This window comes from Falco punctatus (assembly GCF_963210335.1).
Source record: "Falco punctatus genome assembly, chromosome: 2".
In the NCBI taxonomy this organism is placed as follows: domain Eukaryota; kingdom Metazoa; phylum Chordata; class Aves; order Falconiformes; family Falconidae; genus Falco; species Falco punctatus.
Window position 1 is genome coordinate 21,263,795 of NC_137581.1, and position 18,249 is coordinate 21,282,043.

Sequence of the window (18,249 nt, forward strand, 5' to 3'; positions counted from 1 at the left end):
AAGGTAAGGTGATGCATATTTCTGCTGATGCAAAAGGCATCCAGATGACATGCTACTTCACCCAGATACATATGCAGACAGCAATGCGCAGTTAGGTGTGCGCACAGTGTGAATGTGAGTAAAGCATCCCGTTTCAAAGAAATATACATGCCACTAATATTTCTTTCATCATATGTATGATGAACGGTACGTAAAAAAACTTCGTAAGAAAAAAATGTACACTGAAAGATAGGAATAATTGGGTAATGGGTGTAGTGAACAAATTAACAACCCTACAGTTCTAACTACCTGATATATTTGATAAAAACGCATGGTCTTTCTTTCAGGAATGTTTAGAGACTGTTTTACATCTTGAAATACATCTTTATAGTTTGCTTCCATTTTTCTGTATCAGGATTTCTAAATAATTCTGAGTACTTTCATTTTCAGTAGACCTACCTTGAACCCTCATGAAGCTGTGTTAGTCTTTTGTATTTCCCTTGAAACCAAGTTGTATTACATAATCTAGGCATTTGGATAGTTGTCTTTTATCTCCAGAGTCTAAAGCCATGCAGGTTCATCCGCAAGGTTGTTTTCTAAAAGAATGAGTGTGTAAATCACCATACATAGGTTGCCAAAGTAGATTTGAGAATTACTTGCACTGGCTCATTAAATAGGTAAATTTATCCAAATAAAGTAGCATTCTTTACATTAGTAGTTCTAATTACAATAGAAACTATTTCAATTCTATGGAATTTTGTTTCGTATAATAGCTTCTTCTGCCTTTCTATAAACTGTAAGCTCCCTCTTTTTAAAGACTTTTCTCTTTGTATTTTAGTGTGTACCTATCCCATTTAAACCTGAACATCTAAGCTGTTAATTTGCTCTCATTTGACTGAGGAACATCTGAATAAGTTCTAACACTTTAAAAATAATCTTCCTATCAAAAATTGACAGTTTTCAACCTTCATTTTAATACTGCTACCACTTCGGTACTTGTTCTTTAATTCTCAGAAAATTGGATGCTAAAATAAAAGCTTCTTTGCATTCTGTCAGTCTTTAGCATTGTCATGTGTAATTTCTATTCTTCAATGCATCTGGAAACTTTAGATGCAGCTTTTTGACAGTGATTTTGTTGTTGTTGTACCCTGAGAAGTAAAAGTGAGATAAATTCATAAGTTTCTGAAGTATGTGTCATGAAGGCAAAGCAGCCATGAAAAGAACCAGAAAAAGCAAATGATTGTATACTTTGGCTTGGAATCTGGCTAGAGATATTTGCTTTCAAATCTTAGATAAGCCTTTTGAGCAATACTAGTTTGTTTCATTGACATGCATGACATCACGTGCTCCTGCACATGGAAAATTACATCAGTAAAAAATATCTCATTGATTATAGGTTCCTCAGATTTCCAGAAAGCTTTCAAGAGACTTCCTAACCAAAAGTTTAAGAAACTGAGCAACCATGGCACAAGTAGTAGGGTACTGAAAGGATAAACAGATGGCTAAAACTTAAGAGTGTAAGAATATATGCTAAATTTTTGCCGTGGAGGAGCATTGTCTTTGGAGATCTGCAACAGTCAGTGCTGAGATCTGTTCACATGACACAGGTCTTGCACAATGCACATGACTTAGCCTTTTTTCTACGTCTTTTCTATGATAGTATATGTAGGGTTTCGGAGGTCTGATATTTCAAAAGTAGTAAGAATTAGGATCAATTTATTAGCTTCAGAAGGAGCTTCTAATGCTAAGTGCTGAGACAGTAGTATGGCAAATGAAATCCAGGTTACAGAAATGTAAGTTATGTTAAAATAGAACAGAATACTTCAGTTGGAAGAGACCTTCAACGAGCATGTAGTCCAGCTGCTGTGTTGTCCTCCTGAAAGACAGAATGTCTCTCAGTATGTTTCCTTGATGCTTTCTTCATTGCATCAAAATACCATTAATCTAGAGGATTCACCTCCTGGTGCTCTTTGGCCTTGTGCTTCTCAAGCTAGCTCTCTGTTGTTTTGTTCTTTACCTTTGCATGTATGAGCCTTACAGAAGGTTTCCCAAAGTCTTCATTTCCACTGTGGGAAGTGGGTTCTGTTGTTTCGGTATAGCGATTTGTCCTAACACATGTGGTGATGTGTTTGAACCTGTTATGATATTACTGGTACTTGAGTGACCTCAGTAGCTGTTCTTTAACATCTCACCTCAGACATCCTGCCATAAAGCCACCTGTCAAGCACTGCGCCATTCCCAAAGTCTACAGTCACTTTTATAATAGAGCTGTTCGAACTGATGATTGGGTGGTGCAAGCCATCATCTGTTGTTAGAATACTTATTTGAGCCCCTCAAAGAAAGTGGTTTCTAGTTCTATACATACATTAGATAGAAAAGGCAAGTATTTTCTGCATACGTCTTTGCATCTGAAAGGAACTGATTGAAGGTGGCAGTGGTACAAAAATGGCAGCTGTGTGTGTTCTGTTTCATGCAGTGTTAGTGGGGCAGAGCATTTCTCCTATGAACACTGCAAGGTAAGACTTCAGTCTTTTGTGATTAGGATATATACACCCTTTGTTAAAATGCACTTGTGAATTATCCAAGGCAGGAACACCATTACTGGTAAGGAGAATTTCCCCTCTTGGTTTTGAAAGCTACAGTCATGAGAAAGCACTTCAAAAATGCAACTAAGCAAGAATATCAGTGTAAAGAAGGGACTGGAGACGTAACAGCCCTTTCAGTTGAGAAGATACAGAAGATGTTGGATGAAGGTAAAAAAGACATTGGAGATAAGCTTTGTTTCTCCACCTAGCTGCAATGTGCTGTGTTTATGAATGCTGGTACAAGAATTCCCATATGTAATGCTGCATTAGTTTCACAGACAGGAGCTTGATGAAAAGAGAATTTATTTTTATGTCTTGAATTAAGCCCTATGGTAAAAAGCTGTAAAATCATCTACTTTAGCAACAGATGCATGGTAGATAGTGAGTATTTCGGTTTTATACTACATTTTTTGCATATTTTTGTAGATTAGTTGAAGCAGTTGAAAAGTAAATATAATGTGAGCAGATTTTATCTCAAATGGAGTTCAATAGCTACTATTAAATCAGATTTTAACATGGAAAGTAAGATTTACTGTATAGGCAGTGGAAGATTTACAGTGGTATGTTTGAAATGATTACTGGTTCTGAGGGAATGACACAGAACCTTCACTGCATTGATAATTGAAAATTACTGTTTTAATAAGACAAAAAAAACCAAAAAACACCCACGGCTCAATTATGCTTAGTTATCTTTTGGGAATGCAAAATAAGTGTAAGGGTTGCTTTGGTTTTTTTAACTTTACTTAATAAGAATTTAACACACTATTAGCTTCCATATGTGTCCATCTGTTAGTCTTGCTATTTTTTAGCTCATCTTGCTAATTGGGTCCTTTGCTCTCCTCTGGATCTATTCCTTGGGCCTACACAGAACAAGCAGTTGATTTTATGTGGCATTTCCAGTTAGAGCATTTGAAAAAATTATTTTAAGGTAGTTATATTTTTCATAGAGGAATATAAGTAAGCATGTTAATTTTAGTCTTTACCAAGCGTGGAAGTGGAACTATGAATCTGTCCTTGCTTGTCATATTTATTTTCTTAATGTGCCATTTAAAAATTTATATAGCCAAAAATATTTTTTGTTAATTATGTTGACTTTTTTTAAAAAATAAATGAGTGTGTAACACTGATGCTCTAAGTAAATATGAATTACGTTGACATATTTCCTCCATATTTTTTGGTAAACCATAAAATAATTAACAAATGCAAATTACCTGCTTATCTTTGCTAGTATAAGAAGATTTAAAGATATGCTATTTGAGAATGTATAGACCATATGCAAATCATTGTTCCAAATGCTGGTGATTGCTTGAAAAGACAGCAAGCTATGTAAGGTATAGGGTTACTTTTAAGAACGCATCACGAGTAGAAATAATAGTACAAAACAAACAAAACCCACTGATGTAATCAATGAAACCATACTAATATATTTGTGAACCTTTTTGAAAAATGTCTTGTCAGATATGGACCAAACAGATAATTACATGGACTGCAGTTAAGTGTAAGCATAAATTTAAACTTTCACTTATATCTGCCAGTGATCCCACTGCAGTGTAGGAAGTACAAAAAAATACAGTCTAACACACGTGCGAATCTCTGCAATACTGTGGTTTCAGAAACCAATTTTGTCACTGTGAGTAATTTGGAGTAACATAGCGTGACAACTGAAGCTTTCTAATTAATTTTAAAATTAATGCATCTGTGAATGTTAAAACTTTAAAATTTAAGGCATGTGATCCATGATATTTTGTCTGGCCTAGAGTCTAAAGTAACGATGTGTGGTATGGATAGACAGACTTGTTTGTGGTACTTAAACAGAATACATTAACAGAATACTTCAGATTTTAGATGGCATTCACATAAATTAGATGTTTACTTTATTTCATTCTTTTTATTGGAGCAAGGGAATATAGCCTAGCTAATCAGGAACAGATTGCGTATTTCTTTAAAGTCCATATCAGAATGCCTACATATAATGCTTAGTGCAGACCATTTCATATATTTCTCTGTGTCCTGATCCATTTGCGTTTGATTAAAATATATGGATGTAATATATAGATCCTCATGTGATTTATCCATTCTAAGCCATGGTTTGAGGATTAACCAAGCGTCCATGCAAGACTGCCCACACAGATTATTTGAACATGAGTGAAGAAACACCACCACCACCACCGATTTCATCAAGAAGGCAGCTGGTTCTTGCCAGAGAACCAGTGACTGGCAATGAGAGGTGGTTAAATCTGTTCTTTTGCAGTGAAAGGCAAGGGAAGAACACAAGAACTTTGCAATATATGAGGATATAAAATGCTGCTTGAGCCAAGAGATACAATTAAATGAAGAAAATTCTACTTTATGAATTGGCCTCTCCTGTAGAGGTTACATTGTATGATTAAATGGGTGTACTAATTTCCTGTATCATCTTGGGAAACATGTTACTGGAAAATGTTTAGTGTGTACAATTTGTTGCACACATAGTCAAAATCCTAAAGGCCATTCTTGTTAACCTGTAACTTCCAAGTCAAGCATCATGAGCAGAACTGGTATCTGCCTATAGCACATAGCAAATTAGCTACTGAAACAGCATCCTCAGAATGCTCCTTATTTGTTCAGGGTGTCTCCTGTGACAGTGAGAGTACCTCTATTAGCTGATCCCAGAATAAGGTCAAACATTCCCACAGTGCTTTACCACCTGTTCTTGTCCTAGTCTCTCCTTGTATGGCATTCACGTGAAGCATTATTACAATCTGCCCCAATGATTGAACAACTTCCCCAGCAACAGTTCAAACACATTTTCATTCAACTTCTTCCAAACAGTTTCTGAGTATGTAACCTGAAGGTAAGTCATTGTCTTCACTTTTTCACAGTCACTTGGCTATCCATGTCACTGCAGAAAGAGTATTCCTATGTGCTGCTGGATGCTGACTATCACAAATGCAACACTTGATTTCTGTCTTCCCTAACTTCCTAGTCTTCAGCTAATGACATATTCAGGGACCCCATGATGTAAATCAGTATGGCTAGAGGCAACTTCTCTTCTAGCCTGGATGTCAAAGTGCCAATCCCTCCTTGATTCAGCCTTAAAAATTTAAAGGAGAACACAATATCCAAAAATACTGCATCTCTTCTTATACCATTCTCTGGAGAAAATCGGAATATAGTATTGGCCAGAACTTTTCTTCCTGAACTATTTCAGTTGCCTAAAAAACCACCATCCATGTAGTTTGCTTGGTCCTGTGGCAACTAATAGAGATTTGCGGGGGAATTTTGGGAGATATCTATATATAGTCACATGCACCCAGGTATGTATTGAGCTCTATATCTGTTTTTAAAATGCAGCTTCATTGATTTTTTTTTTTTTTTTTTTTTCTTCTTTTGGGGCTATTCTATAGAAAGTAGCCAAGGATTCTTAAATTGTATAAGAAATAAGAACTACCAGCTATTGGTAGTAAACTAGTATGTCTGTGACTTTAGAAAAAGCTTAAAATCCAAGCACAATCAGGAAGGAGAATTACATTAAGTATCTACTAGAGCTTGTTTGAGAATATAAAAAATTAAGTGGTCTGGTATTGATGTTTTTGCCAAGCTCAGAATCAAATTTTAAGGATCTGGTGAAGCAGGTAAAATCAGTTAAATGTAAAGTCTAAAACCACAATTAAAGTAAGATAGCCCCAAAGGTGTGTACACATTCTGAAAATCTGAAAGGCTTGGCACTGATGACTCCTGTGTTATAGGTCATTCCCTAAGGCTCCTTCCTATCAATATTCCAGAAAACATCAAGGATACTTCCTTAGAAAATGGTACAAACTGTAGATAGCTGTATGTCATGGTTAAACTGGGTATGCAGGTAATTATACTGTAAATAAAAGGGTCCATTCTTACAGTAGCTGACCAGTGTAACACACTTTTACACTGATTTTTTGTGCTTGTCTGCTCTGATGGTTTTTAAAAAAATAACAGAGTAGGTCAGAGGCTGTCAGACACCTTTATCTTAGGAAATAGTGCATTTCTGGAAGTTGTTTCCTGATGGAGGGGCTGATCTGTGACTTGGCTTTATATTTGGTTTTCTACAACTGTTTTCTAATACCTAATGGACTGGGTGTTTGACTGCACAGCTGAAAACGGAGTAGCCTTCCTTGGTAGTATAGTTATCTAGGCAGTAAATGAGATGGTCATACGAAGTAGGATGCAGCTGTTATCAGTTTAGCTGATGCAAAACTAAATAAGCATGAGGAATAAAGATAAGAAGTAAGATGTTTTGACTAAATAACAGGGAAAAGGGCTTTTAACCATAGCTTAAGTTACTTTGGCTAGTAATCTGAAACCATTATGAATCACAAGTTCACTAAAGGAAAAACTTAGACATTTGTTGATAATGTTTATGACTAAGATCAAACCAATTGTGTCCTGTTTTGCATAATGAGAGCAGCTGAGTAGAGCCTACTTCATTTTGTGGCCCATTTCTGTACTTGGCTTTTCTTTTTTTGGTGTTTTTGGTTTGTTTGTGTTTTGTGGTTTTTGTTTTTTTTTTCAAAATAGCCTGTCAGAATGGGATCCCAATTATAATAAACGTTGCTCCACATAGCACTCCAGAAAGAATGTTAGGTGTGCTTTTACTTCTTGTTTAAACTAATCTAACTAATTTCCAAGTATATTCTAACTTTGCTTAGTAAGGTAGGGTGTCAGATTCTTGAAGGCTGCCAAAATTATTAATTTATATCTGTCAGTTTTAAGCCATTGGTTTTACTATGGTTACTCTGCTTGCTGTCATTGCCCACAGTTCAGCCTCATGAATAACCCTTCAAAATACTAGATAATTACACTATTCCCATACCTAATTTACGCATTTCAATCAAACAAGAAATAGCTTATGGTCTATTCCCTGGTTGATTATAGCTCCTTCTATACTAAAAGGGCTACGCTTATGATTTACTTGCTTATGCCAGATGGCAAGTTCCTAATTAAATACACTTCTCATGTGCCTAATTTTTTCTCCTTGCACTTTGGCAAAGCTAAAATCTCAGTAGGGCCAACAGATTGTTGGGGTATATTATTAACATTAATAATTGTTATTTTTACAGTCTTTGTAGCGAATGATATCTCAACAAATATGATGGATCAAGGGCTGTGTCTTAACCTTTGGTAGTAAGGCTCTACTTCTGTACAAGTTCGGAATTTCAAACCAGATTCTTAAAAATTATTTGCTGTACACTTCTACTCTTGCACTTTAAAGGCTCTTTTGAGTTTTTTCCATGGATCTGAGCACAAATACCTATTTTATTATGGTGATTGGTGTGAAAAGCTGTTTGTCCTTTTTCTGCTTGCTTTCCATTGGCCTTCTTTTTGTCTTCCTAGAACATCAGAAGAGGTGAAGACTGAGGATTTCAGCTAAACACTGAGCTTCCATTGTTTGTCTGATAAGGACAATCATCTTGATCCAGAAAAGTGACTCTGGGTTAAGTACAGCAGTCTGGCATTCCTAAATTTGGTTCAGTGCAGAGTCTCTATGGAGTGATCTCAGGAATATCATCAATTATATTTTCAAATGTAGCTGCATTTTGTTAACCAAAGATTGTCCAGGCCTTCGAGGTGAGGAATTCTTTCTGTGAACTGTTTTGCTGGGTTGATTCTGTACCTGTATGGTATAGGTCTAAACTGACTGTAGCAGTTTAGAAGTGAGGGACTTGAACTTGGTTCCAGAGTGAAAAATGGAAACACTACAAAATACTGTATATTTCTAGTTTCCAAAATAACAGTTAATGTATATGTTTTTTAGGCTATTTTACTTTATAATACTGAAAATGCTTTTTATTGTGCCTTTTCTCACCCTCCCCCCATTTTTGGTATTTTAAAATGCTAAGACTTTTTTCTTTGACATTCTTTTAATGACTCATAGGGTATAGTATGATTTTGAGTGCAAAATAAAGAGCAATTTACTTCATAACAGTTTTACAATGGCAACTTGTAAAGTGGGAAGTCATTAATTATTCAGAGTTTTACAGCATAGTTTTGAATGAAAAATAAAATGCTTTGGGAACATGACGCCTTCTTGGCTACCAAAAAAACACAGGAGATAATCAGTACTGGATAAAAGTTTTCCCTACACTGTCTGCAAGATACTATTTAATTCAGTAACAATGGAAATATATGTGATTTCAGAGAACACATAATTTGGTTATAATGTGGCCATATACTTTTCAAATTACTGGGAAGAATATCTTTTTGTCCATTAGTTAATTCATCCTAATGTAAACATAGGTGGGTATGGCAGATTGCCTAATTCGTGATCTTCTTGTTCTTACTTGCTGTGCTTCATTAGTAAGAGTGACTGAATCAGGTAAGACCTCATGAAAGCAGAGAAGGTTGTTTATTGCATAAGGACACTGAAAAATACTCCAGAAAAAACAATTTCAGAAAACACAAGTTTACCAAGGAGTAAAAAGAGAGGAATACAGCAAGGGTCTAGGAGTCTGCAGCCTCAGTGGAACAGTCAAGAGCAGAAATTGCTGTAAAGGCCACAGAGCTGCAAGTTAGATTTCACAGGTGATACAATGGAAACCTGGATTCTGAAGGAAACTCCAGAGTTTTCTGCAACTCATAAAATTACTGAGGGGACAGACATCAGGTCTGAAAGCAAGGATTCTTCTCATTGAGCAGGTACTTTCTGAACAAAGAGAAATAGGCAGGGAATGACTTGTTTGTAAGCTTTCTTCTGTTTCTATTCTGCCTTACTTGGCTGCTTCCAGGTTCTCCATTAAAAAAAAAAACCTTATATTTTATAGTGAAATTTTTTACACTAACTTTTTTTAAAAAAAAAATAGTTTACTTTGAGTAGCTCACTGTAAGGGAAAGTTTTAAGCAGATTCACTTCAAAGTTCTGTTTTATATGTGTAAATATAAGGACTAATTGTGATAGATCCTGTAAACTCATGTAACTTTCTTATACAGCTGAAACCTTCATTATTTACACTGAATATTCGACAGAACTTGTGAATACAAGAAATCATATAAAATGAAAATATGTAAAACTTCTTTTTGACTAGATTATTGCTAAATAAAATTTAGGATATAGATTCTGTATGCTTGCTTTGCTCACTTGTTGGTTTATGCTAACATTGTCATTTCTCTTGGAGCAAGATTTATGTAAATTTTACACATTAACTAACACATACCTCTGCGTTAACTCCTTCAATTTTATTTATTTTCTTCTGGGTTTGGTTAGCTTTTACATTTTCCTTCGTTTTTTGGAAGCACTTCTGAGATTTTGAAAACTGAACCTTTCACACAAAAGAAATTTAAAAAAGTTCTCTTTAGGACTCATAACGAATGTATTTGATTTATACTAGCTAAACCGCCAGTCTTACTTATTCTGTCTTTGAGCATACATGCTGGTCTGTAGTAAGACCATCCCACAAATATAAAATTGCAATCCACTAAAACTTTCTGAGTGTTGAGTCTGTCAGGGAATGAGCTCTGGGACCATGGTTCCTGTTATAGTGTCCTGGCCAGAGCACTGTAATTTTCACATTTCCATCTCTTCTTCTACGTCTTTTGGAACAAGAAACATTCTTCTTGTGTGCCTTACCTAATCATTTTTTTTCCTCTCATGCTTCCTTTCTTTCTTGAAAGATGCATGCTGATACTGAATGAAAAAACTAGTCTAACTAATGACATAGACACTGAATCACAGGATTTAAACAGAGTTCTAGATGCTTTTATATGCTTTTATTTCAAATGCAGATTAGATACACCTCTTTATTATGTCAAAATCAAATGTAATGTTACTGAAAAATAACGTTTACTGATAAAAGAAAATGGGGGGGGCTTTTGTATCTGTCAATCAGCTATACTTCTGATACATCTGTGAGTAGAGAAGGAAACAAGAAAAATGCAAGAAGATAAAAGAATTAGAAAGAAAGCAAAAGACTGTGGTAAAGTCATCGTATTCTTTAGGGTTTGTATCTGTACATGGGTACAGATGCAGACCTTCCAAGATGTATCACACATACTCTACCATGGAGGGACAGTCATTCAGTTTTCTGTTTTATGCAGCCACATATACTGGGTGACAGCTGTGTGTTTCACTTGAATTCTTCACAGTTCAGATATCCCAAGGCAGAAGACTAGACTATCCTGCTCTGGACATTTAATGGGTCTAGGGTTTTTGGTTTGTTTTTTTTTTTTTAGTAAAGGACAAGTGATATAAAAGGAAATATTATGCCCAAAGATCATGAAACACGGTTCTCTGTTGATTGCCAGTGCTATTGGTATCTGTTGTAGAAGTGATTTGACATACTGTGCAGAATACACTGTTAATGTACTATTCTGCCTGTCATAGTTCTTGCAGATGGACCTATGAGTAGCTGCACAGTGAATCATATCCTAAAATAAAAATCCCAATGCACACAATAATGAACCTGTTAAAAAGCACTTCACTCCTGTCCAGACTATTACAGAGTTTCATATAAACCAAAGTACACATTTCTGGGTTTCTTCCTGAGAAAAAGCTAACAATTAACTCCTCAGTCCAACAGTAGTTGAATTTCATACTTAGGAGAATGCTTGAAGTCTACTAACCATGCAATAGTACAAAATCATTCCAAATCTGCTTTCTGACAACAAATTTAACATTTGGTGGGGTTTTTTCTCCCCAGTATTACTTCTGCCTTTAAGATACTATTATAGCACAGTCTCTCCATTGTGTCTTCCAGTCTGCATGCAAGCCACAGACTCCAGATTAGTCTTTCCTCCTCAGGTTGAGTCTTTGAAAGGGTCTACAAACCTGAGCTTGATTATTTGCTCTTAGAAAAGCAATTTGTCCCATTGTACATTTATTCCTTTAATCTTTATTTTTTTTTTCGCCTGTCAGGCTCATCTTCGCGCAGAGTACAGCAGTGAGCATAAAGTATGCATGCAGCTTTTCACTTGCTGCCTCACTACTTAACCTCTTTAAGGATCATACAGAATTAAACCCGCACAAATTAAATAGTTTTTTAATCCAGGCAGAAGATAGCATTTAACACCGGACCAAAAAAATCCCCTACTAGCCCTTTGTGACAGTTTTAGTCTGTTTCATGTAAATTCACTTTGTGCCTATGTTGATTTGAAAAGAGAGTCAGTAGAGCAGCTAAAACAGGAGGTGAAAAAGGTTCCTGTTCTGGAGCCATTGAACATATGGGGAGGAGAGTGCAGGTGACAGAATGTGGCCAAAAAAAAAAAAGGAGATAGAAAGGATAAGAGTGTGGCAGCAAGGAACTGGGAAGTTAAGAGCTGAAGCAAAGCTGAAATATTGATAGGATGATCAGGGAGTAGACCTACAGCCAGCTGTTTGTGCTCACAGATGGAAAAAAATCCTGGAAACCAGACATGAGGACCTGCACTGACATGCTGGGCAGTTAGATACTTATTTAGAAGTCCTTTTATTTTTACCTCATCTTGCATAGTCATTTTCAGATTGTTCTGTTCTAATTTATTCTCAGTCATACTCTAATAAAACATAAATATTCTTAGTTTCAAAGCTGGTTTGCACCTCCTTATAGATATGCAATGAAACAGTCTAGGCAGATCTCTCTTAAAACCTTGTATATTTGGGGGTCCTGTGCTTACCAAAAGTTCCTGTTGAAGTATTCTCCACCTTGTTTAAGTAACTATTTAAAACAGTTACCTTTTTATAGCTTTAATAGGCACAACAGTAACTTTCAAATGTTTCTTTCTATTTATATGTGAAAGATTAAGTCCTCCTTTGACTCACTGTCTTGCTCGGGTTTAGAAGATGACGTACCTTTCTAGATATGCACCATAGCCCTGTTCTTAGGAAGGGGCAAGGTCTCTGTCAATAAATGGTCTGCTGTCCTATCCCTTGCAAATTTAAAAGGCATATCACACATAGCCAACTCAAAATGCTTTGAAGGGAAACACTAAAAAATTTGTTTCCAACAGTTCTTGTTTCATATCATATTAGAACCTTCAACAGCAGTGGAAAGTCAGGAGAACTGGAAAAAGTCTTTTTTGAAAAGATGATTTTTTTGTTGCATCATTATTCAAACTCACAAGTGATTAACATGCACAAGAACAAGAACTGAGAAGACTTGGACATTTCCTCTCAGTTCTTGGAAGTCCAGAGATGTCTAGTAACTAATTACTTGTTATGTTTTCTGACTATTATTAAAATTACCCCCCACTTTAATTGCTTGAGGTGTTGGTTGGTTTTGGTTTTCACATTCAGTGATTCTAATAGATAATAATTTTTTTTTCAGTTGGTAGTTCTAATTGGTATATATTTGCATGTGAATTTTATTTTTTTCCAAAGTATATGCCATTTTATCATTAATGTACGTTGCTTTTGCTGTACTACTTGACCTTTCTGAACTTTTATCAAGGTATCTTTTAATATTTCATATGGCAAAACTTCTGTTTCATCTGGAGTTATATATCTGTACAACCTAATTTTAGCTGGTTTACTGTTTGCCACATAATTACAGTTGTTCAGCAGTAGAGGATCTCTGTTCTTAGTTAACTTTGTTATTAACTATCTGTTACAATGCAAGTTTGGGAATGCAGGAGGCTTGGGGAATCTTGTTTATTTCCTGAGGGGGGACTGTGATGGACTACCTAATTTTAGGCCACAAAAAGTAAGATACTGCATATGAAGTGCCATGGTTTAACCTGGCAGGTGGCTGAACACCATACAGCCAGTTGCTTACTCCCAGCACCCACCCCTCCACCTCCCTGCAGTGGGATGGGGAGAAGAATTGAGGGGGGGGGGGGGGAATTAAAATTCATGAGTGAGGTAAAGACAGTTTAGTAGAACAGAAAAGGAAGGGAAAATATTAATAACACCACCAACAATAATATAATTATAATATACAAAGCAAGTGAGGCATGATGCAGTTGCTAACCACATGCCTACCAATTGCTCAGACAGTTTATGAGCAGCAGCCCCTGGCCAGCTTTTAACATCATACTGAGCATGACATTATATGGTATGGAATATCCCTGTGGCCCGTTCAGGTCAGTTGCCCTGGCTGTGTCTCCTCCCAGCTGCTTATGCCCTTCCAGCCTGCTCCCTGGTGGACTGGTGTGAGAAGCTGAAAAATCTTTTATTTAGTGTAAACACTGCTTAGCAACAACTAAAACATCAGTGTGTTACCAACATTATTGTCGTACTAAATCCAAAACACAGCACTATACCAGATACTAGGAAGAAAATTAACACTATCCCAGCCAAACCTAAGACAATATCCACTCCTTATTCTATGCCATTTATGGCCTCACAGACTTGAAAAATATCTGTTAAGAAGTTGATAAAGATAGGACCAAATGGCTTCTATGTCTGTTTTAGTGAGATGAATTAAATGGATATGTGGTAGTCATTGTAATCTCCACTATTGTATTGTCTTGTACTTTGAGGGATAAGCAGATGTTCTTGAAATCTTTAGGTGTGCACAGTATTTTTGTCAAAATTCTATTTTTTTGCACTAAAAAAAAGTGACATCTTTTAATGGCATAATATTCAAACCACACTATATGTATCTTTTCCCATTGGTTTTTTTTCCTGGCATAAGTTTGCAAGTACTGCTAATTAAGACACATGCTGGTATGAGTGGTTTCTGACAATGGAAGATAAATGTTTGCTTAGTTACCTTTCTAGGACTAAGTCATCAGTCATTGACTTTCGAAATCCAATTGAAAAAGGATGTTGGCAGTTTCTGTTGAGGAATAGGACATCAGCATTCTTGAACTGTGAAGATAATTCCTTGGCTCAGAGACTTAGTTTTTGTACAGATGCGATGAAACCCCATAACTGAAGTCATAGTTCATTATACTAATGCATTCTAATGCTAGATGGAATTTTAACATTGCAAGAGAAATATTTTTTATTATTTTTCACATAGATTTTTGACTAACATTTATTTCTCATTTACTGTAGACTGTGCTGTCATGAACATTTGCTGTCCAAACCAGTGCTGGGTGTTCATTGTTTCATTTGTGTTCCGCAAGTTTAATCTGTGGATTTTGGTGCATCACTTGTAAGGTGTTGTCAGTTAAAGAGTCAGGAGGACAGTTCAGGAATGTATCTTGTTCTTCCCCTTTACTCATGAAAATCTTTTCTTTCTATTTCTATTCTTTGCATTTAAATAGGAAGACAGCTGCCTTCAGATGATACAGAACTCACTGACAGTTGCTCTTGCTTCAGTCCTACTTCATGAGAACTTCAGAAGATACTGAGGTATTTCTTCGTTCTCTTCATTTTTAGAATTTCTAATTTGCAGATACTAGATAGGTAGAAAAGCATATAAAAGACATCATGAAGCTAGACCAAGAAAAGTAAATACATGTGGGAAATAATACAAAAGTTCATAGAGAGCTCTTGCATTATACAATCTAATCTCTTTCTATAGCAGGGCACTATGTTAGTTGATCTTTTTTTATAAATTGAGCAATCAAATAATTACAAATATGCCAAAAGGAAACATAATAAAATGCAGTTAAATGTTGCTTTTTTGGAGTCTTCTATTCAGTTGTATCTGATCCTCTGCTTTTCTCCAAGAGTGGACAGAAGATTTTACAGGAAATCCCTGGACATGAATACCTGATCACCTAAAGAATGAGCCCTTCAAAACTATCTGGGATTTACAGGTTTCTTCCTCTAGTACTTAACAGGGAATTTCAATTAAAGAAAACCTTTGGTGTTAACACAATATACAAATGCTTTCATCCCAGTTTATCTTTCGTAAACCCATGAGATTAAATATAAAAGCTGTTTTAAAGATATTGACAAATATTTTATTACAAAAAATATTTGTCACTTTTGTCAGATACCGGTGAATTAATTCCTTTGTATAGAAAATAACTTCTCCATTTGTATATGTAAACAGAGTCTGATAAAGGATTAATGGCCACAGAATTCATAAAGGGGAAAAAAGTATGTTGTGAGCCTGTGATCAGTTGGATTTGTGTCAGTCCTAAATTTATGATCCGCAGCTGTTAAATGTCTGATATCTAAAGCATGGTAACATTGTGAGTGCATGGCTAGAAAAAAGGAAACGTGCTTTGAGAAATAAAATTTTCCAAACATATGGATGATGATTGCAGTGCTTCACATAGCACAAAACTTCTATTCTGTAAATCTTACTAATGTACGTTTTAATGCTTTTTAAATTGCAGACAGCTACTAGCACAGATTCTAAAATATCATAGGTTGAACAGAAAGTCTGTTGGTTAGAGTTTGTGTAGTCAGTCTAATGTAAGCAGTGCTGGGCTCGAATTCTTGTTTCTGCATTTGAGAGCTCAAAGCTTAAATGGCACTGAAAAAAGAGTTCGCAGAATTTTTATAATATCATCTTAAAATATGTAATACGTGCAACTTTTTTTTTAATATCTCTTGGTATTTATATGCATCTTTCTTAAATTCCAAGAATGGCTTAACCTTTTGGAAAGATGGATAATTGTTAGTGTAGTTATTGTATAAAGTTCATATGTGCTATTGTAGAACTATTATATATATTTTCTTTTTTTAAAGAGATTTTATATACCAGCTAGTATAGTTAGAATAATGTTAGCATTAAAATTAAGTTTTCAGAAAAACTACTATTAAAATTTAGTTCGATGTTATATATGGATGTACAAAAGTAAGCAGAAGTCTTTTTTGTTTCTAATTTTACATTGTGTACTGTTAGCAGCTAACTGTGTTAATAGTTTTTATGTGCAGATTCTATGAAGTGCTGCATATTCTCAGATTTTAATAAGGCAGTTGGCATTATGTGACAGGTTGGGCCATTATAGGATGCATTATGCATTGGTTATGTCTTACAGTGGGGCAGTTCATTTCTGGAGTCAGTACACAACCATTTTAGCAGTAGAATTAGCTGCTTATGTCACAGATTATAATTAGCTGTGTCTGTATGCCAAAGCAACAGGATGGAATGCAAAACATAGCCAAACATGTGAACGAATTTTCTTCCAGTGATATTTGGCCAGGCCTAAAATATCTTCCACTCCAGATTTGAAAGTAGTGGAAAAGTTAGACAATTCTCTCTTGGGAAGAGACTGATTGTAGTTTATTCAGAAGTACACGTTGTTTCAGATCTCTAAGGTAAGTAACAATTTTTAAAATTTATTTTTATAGCTGTATTAATATATTAGCATATTAATTATTGAGTTGGTTTTTGTTTGTTATTTCATGGATGTATTGAGCTTCTCCCCCATCTGATTTTCTGTGCAACATTTGAGGCTGATTCTGTCCTCATTTAAGGGTTGTGTTGATGCTTATGTGAGTTATTTTAGGACCTAAATTTGAGTGTTCGTTTTTATATACTATTATTTTAGATTCTGATAGTTTAATTATACTTGGGTTTACAATTAAATGCAGTACGAAATTGCATAGTTTAAACTTGCACTTGTGTAATATTAAGAAGCTAACTTTTAGTACTTTTTAAGTCTTTTACAATATCGTATTACTGAACTTACATAATACCTGATTTGCAGTAGTAAACCTCTGATCTTTGTAGCTCTAAATTTATTTCAGCTTATCTATCACGTACTGAAATTTCATTTTAGGCAAGAATGGATCCATGCTTCTACTGAACGGTTCTTTTTGGCTTGACAGTGTAATAGTAACCTTCCATCCGAGGAACTGTTACCAAAATCAGTGCTAACTTCTGTGAAGCATACTTGAACTAATATGGAGTGTACAACTATGTGTATACAGAACTCCTTTTACAAGTTTGTAAACTCCTTGAATTCAAATACATTTTCTCATTAATAGTTTCTCTGACTGAAAGAAAACTACTATACTAGTAGTGGGTTACTGACTTATTATCAAATGATTTATTGGGTGATACTTAGTGTCTCTAAATGCACCAGCGGGTGCACCGCATACTTAATCATGCATCACAGTGAGCACGTAAGTTCTTAAAACAGGGTACTGCCAAAGTGTAGGGATGTGATTTGACTGCATCAGCACTAGTCAGCTAGGCACCATTTATTTATTTATAGGTGTGGGTGGTTTCACCATCTCTATCTTAAATCTCCTCCTACTTGAAGAGGACATTAATCACGTCCTAGAAGTGTCTGCCTCTCTCTATTAGTTTGTGGAGGGGGCCTAGGTAAGCATGGCTTATGTTACCTGTGTTTGGTGAGATGAATTCTGGCCTACATAGCCACATCTAGATGAGTAATCCACATGAGTAAACTATAGTAAATGTATGCTATAGAGTTCTGAAAGTTTGCAGTCAAGATTTTTCAAGTTTTCGTTGTGATGCATAGTTACAACTGCTGCCACTTTGGCTGAGATGGGCGTCTGTTTATCTTCTAAACAAATTTGACATTCACATATTAGATACAGACCTCCTTTCTGTTATCTAATAAACAAATGGTCCTAGAATACCACCAAAGGGTAAGAACCACTGCATGGAATTAAATTAAAAATAAAAGCATCTAAATTAAGCCCAGCATTAGAGGGAACCATTTAAAATCTCTTTTCTAAACGTTTACGCTTCTGCTAATAACATGCATCCTTTTCCTGGTTGAAAACTCAGTGGTTAAAAGCAGGTTTTACTTTAGTTTTCATTCATAATCTTAAGGCTTTAGTAGCAATGTGAAGATACAATATTAATTCTTATTGCGGTATTATACTTAGTGTTTATTATACTGTGTTTATATGTGTGATTATACTTAGTGTTGAGAATAG

At 35.4% G+C, this 18,249-nt stretch overlaps 1 protein-coding gene and 1 long non-coding RNA gene across 11 annotated transcripts in view; one reads left to right on the forward strand and one right to left on the reverse strand.

The window, feature by feature from the left end:
- The window catches only part of LOC308059287, a 159,022-nt gene that overhangs the window by 69,383 nt on the left and 71,390 nt on the right, over positions 1-18,249 (reverse strand). The window lies entirely within an intron of this gene.
- SGCG (sarcoglycan gamma) overlaps positions 1-18,249 on the forward strand; it is a 155,277-nt gene that overhangs the window by 40,623 nt on the left and 96,405 nt on the right. For 6 of the 10 annotated variants that reach the window (XR_013926192.1, XM_080376369.1, XM_080376372.1 and 3 more), the window contains exon 2: positions 14,700-14,787. Coding sequence is in view for 3 of the 10 variants with exons in the window: in XM_080376369.1 (XP_080232495.1) it covers positions 14,764-14,787 (24 nt within the window). In the remaining 7 variants the exon portion in view is untranslated. The other 4 variants (XR_013926191.1, XM_080376375.1, XM_080376376.1 and 1 more) reach the window with 2 other exon arrangements.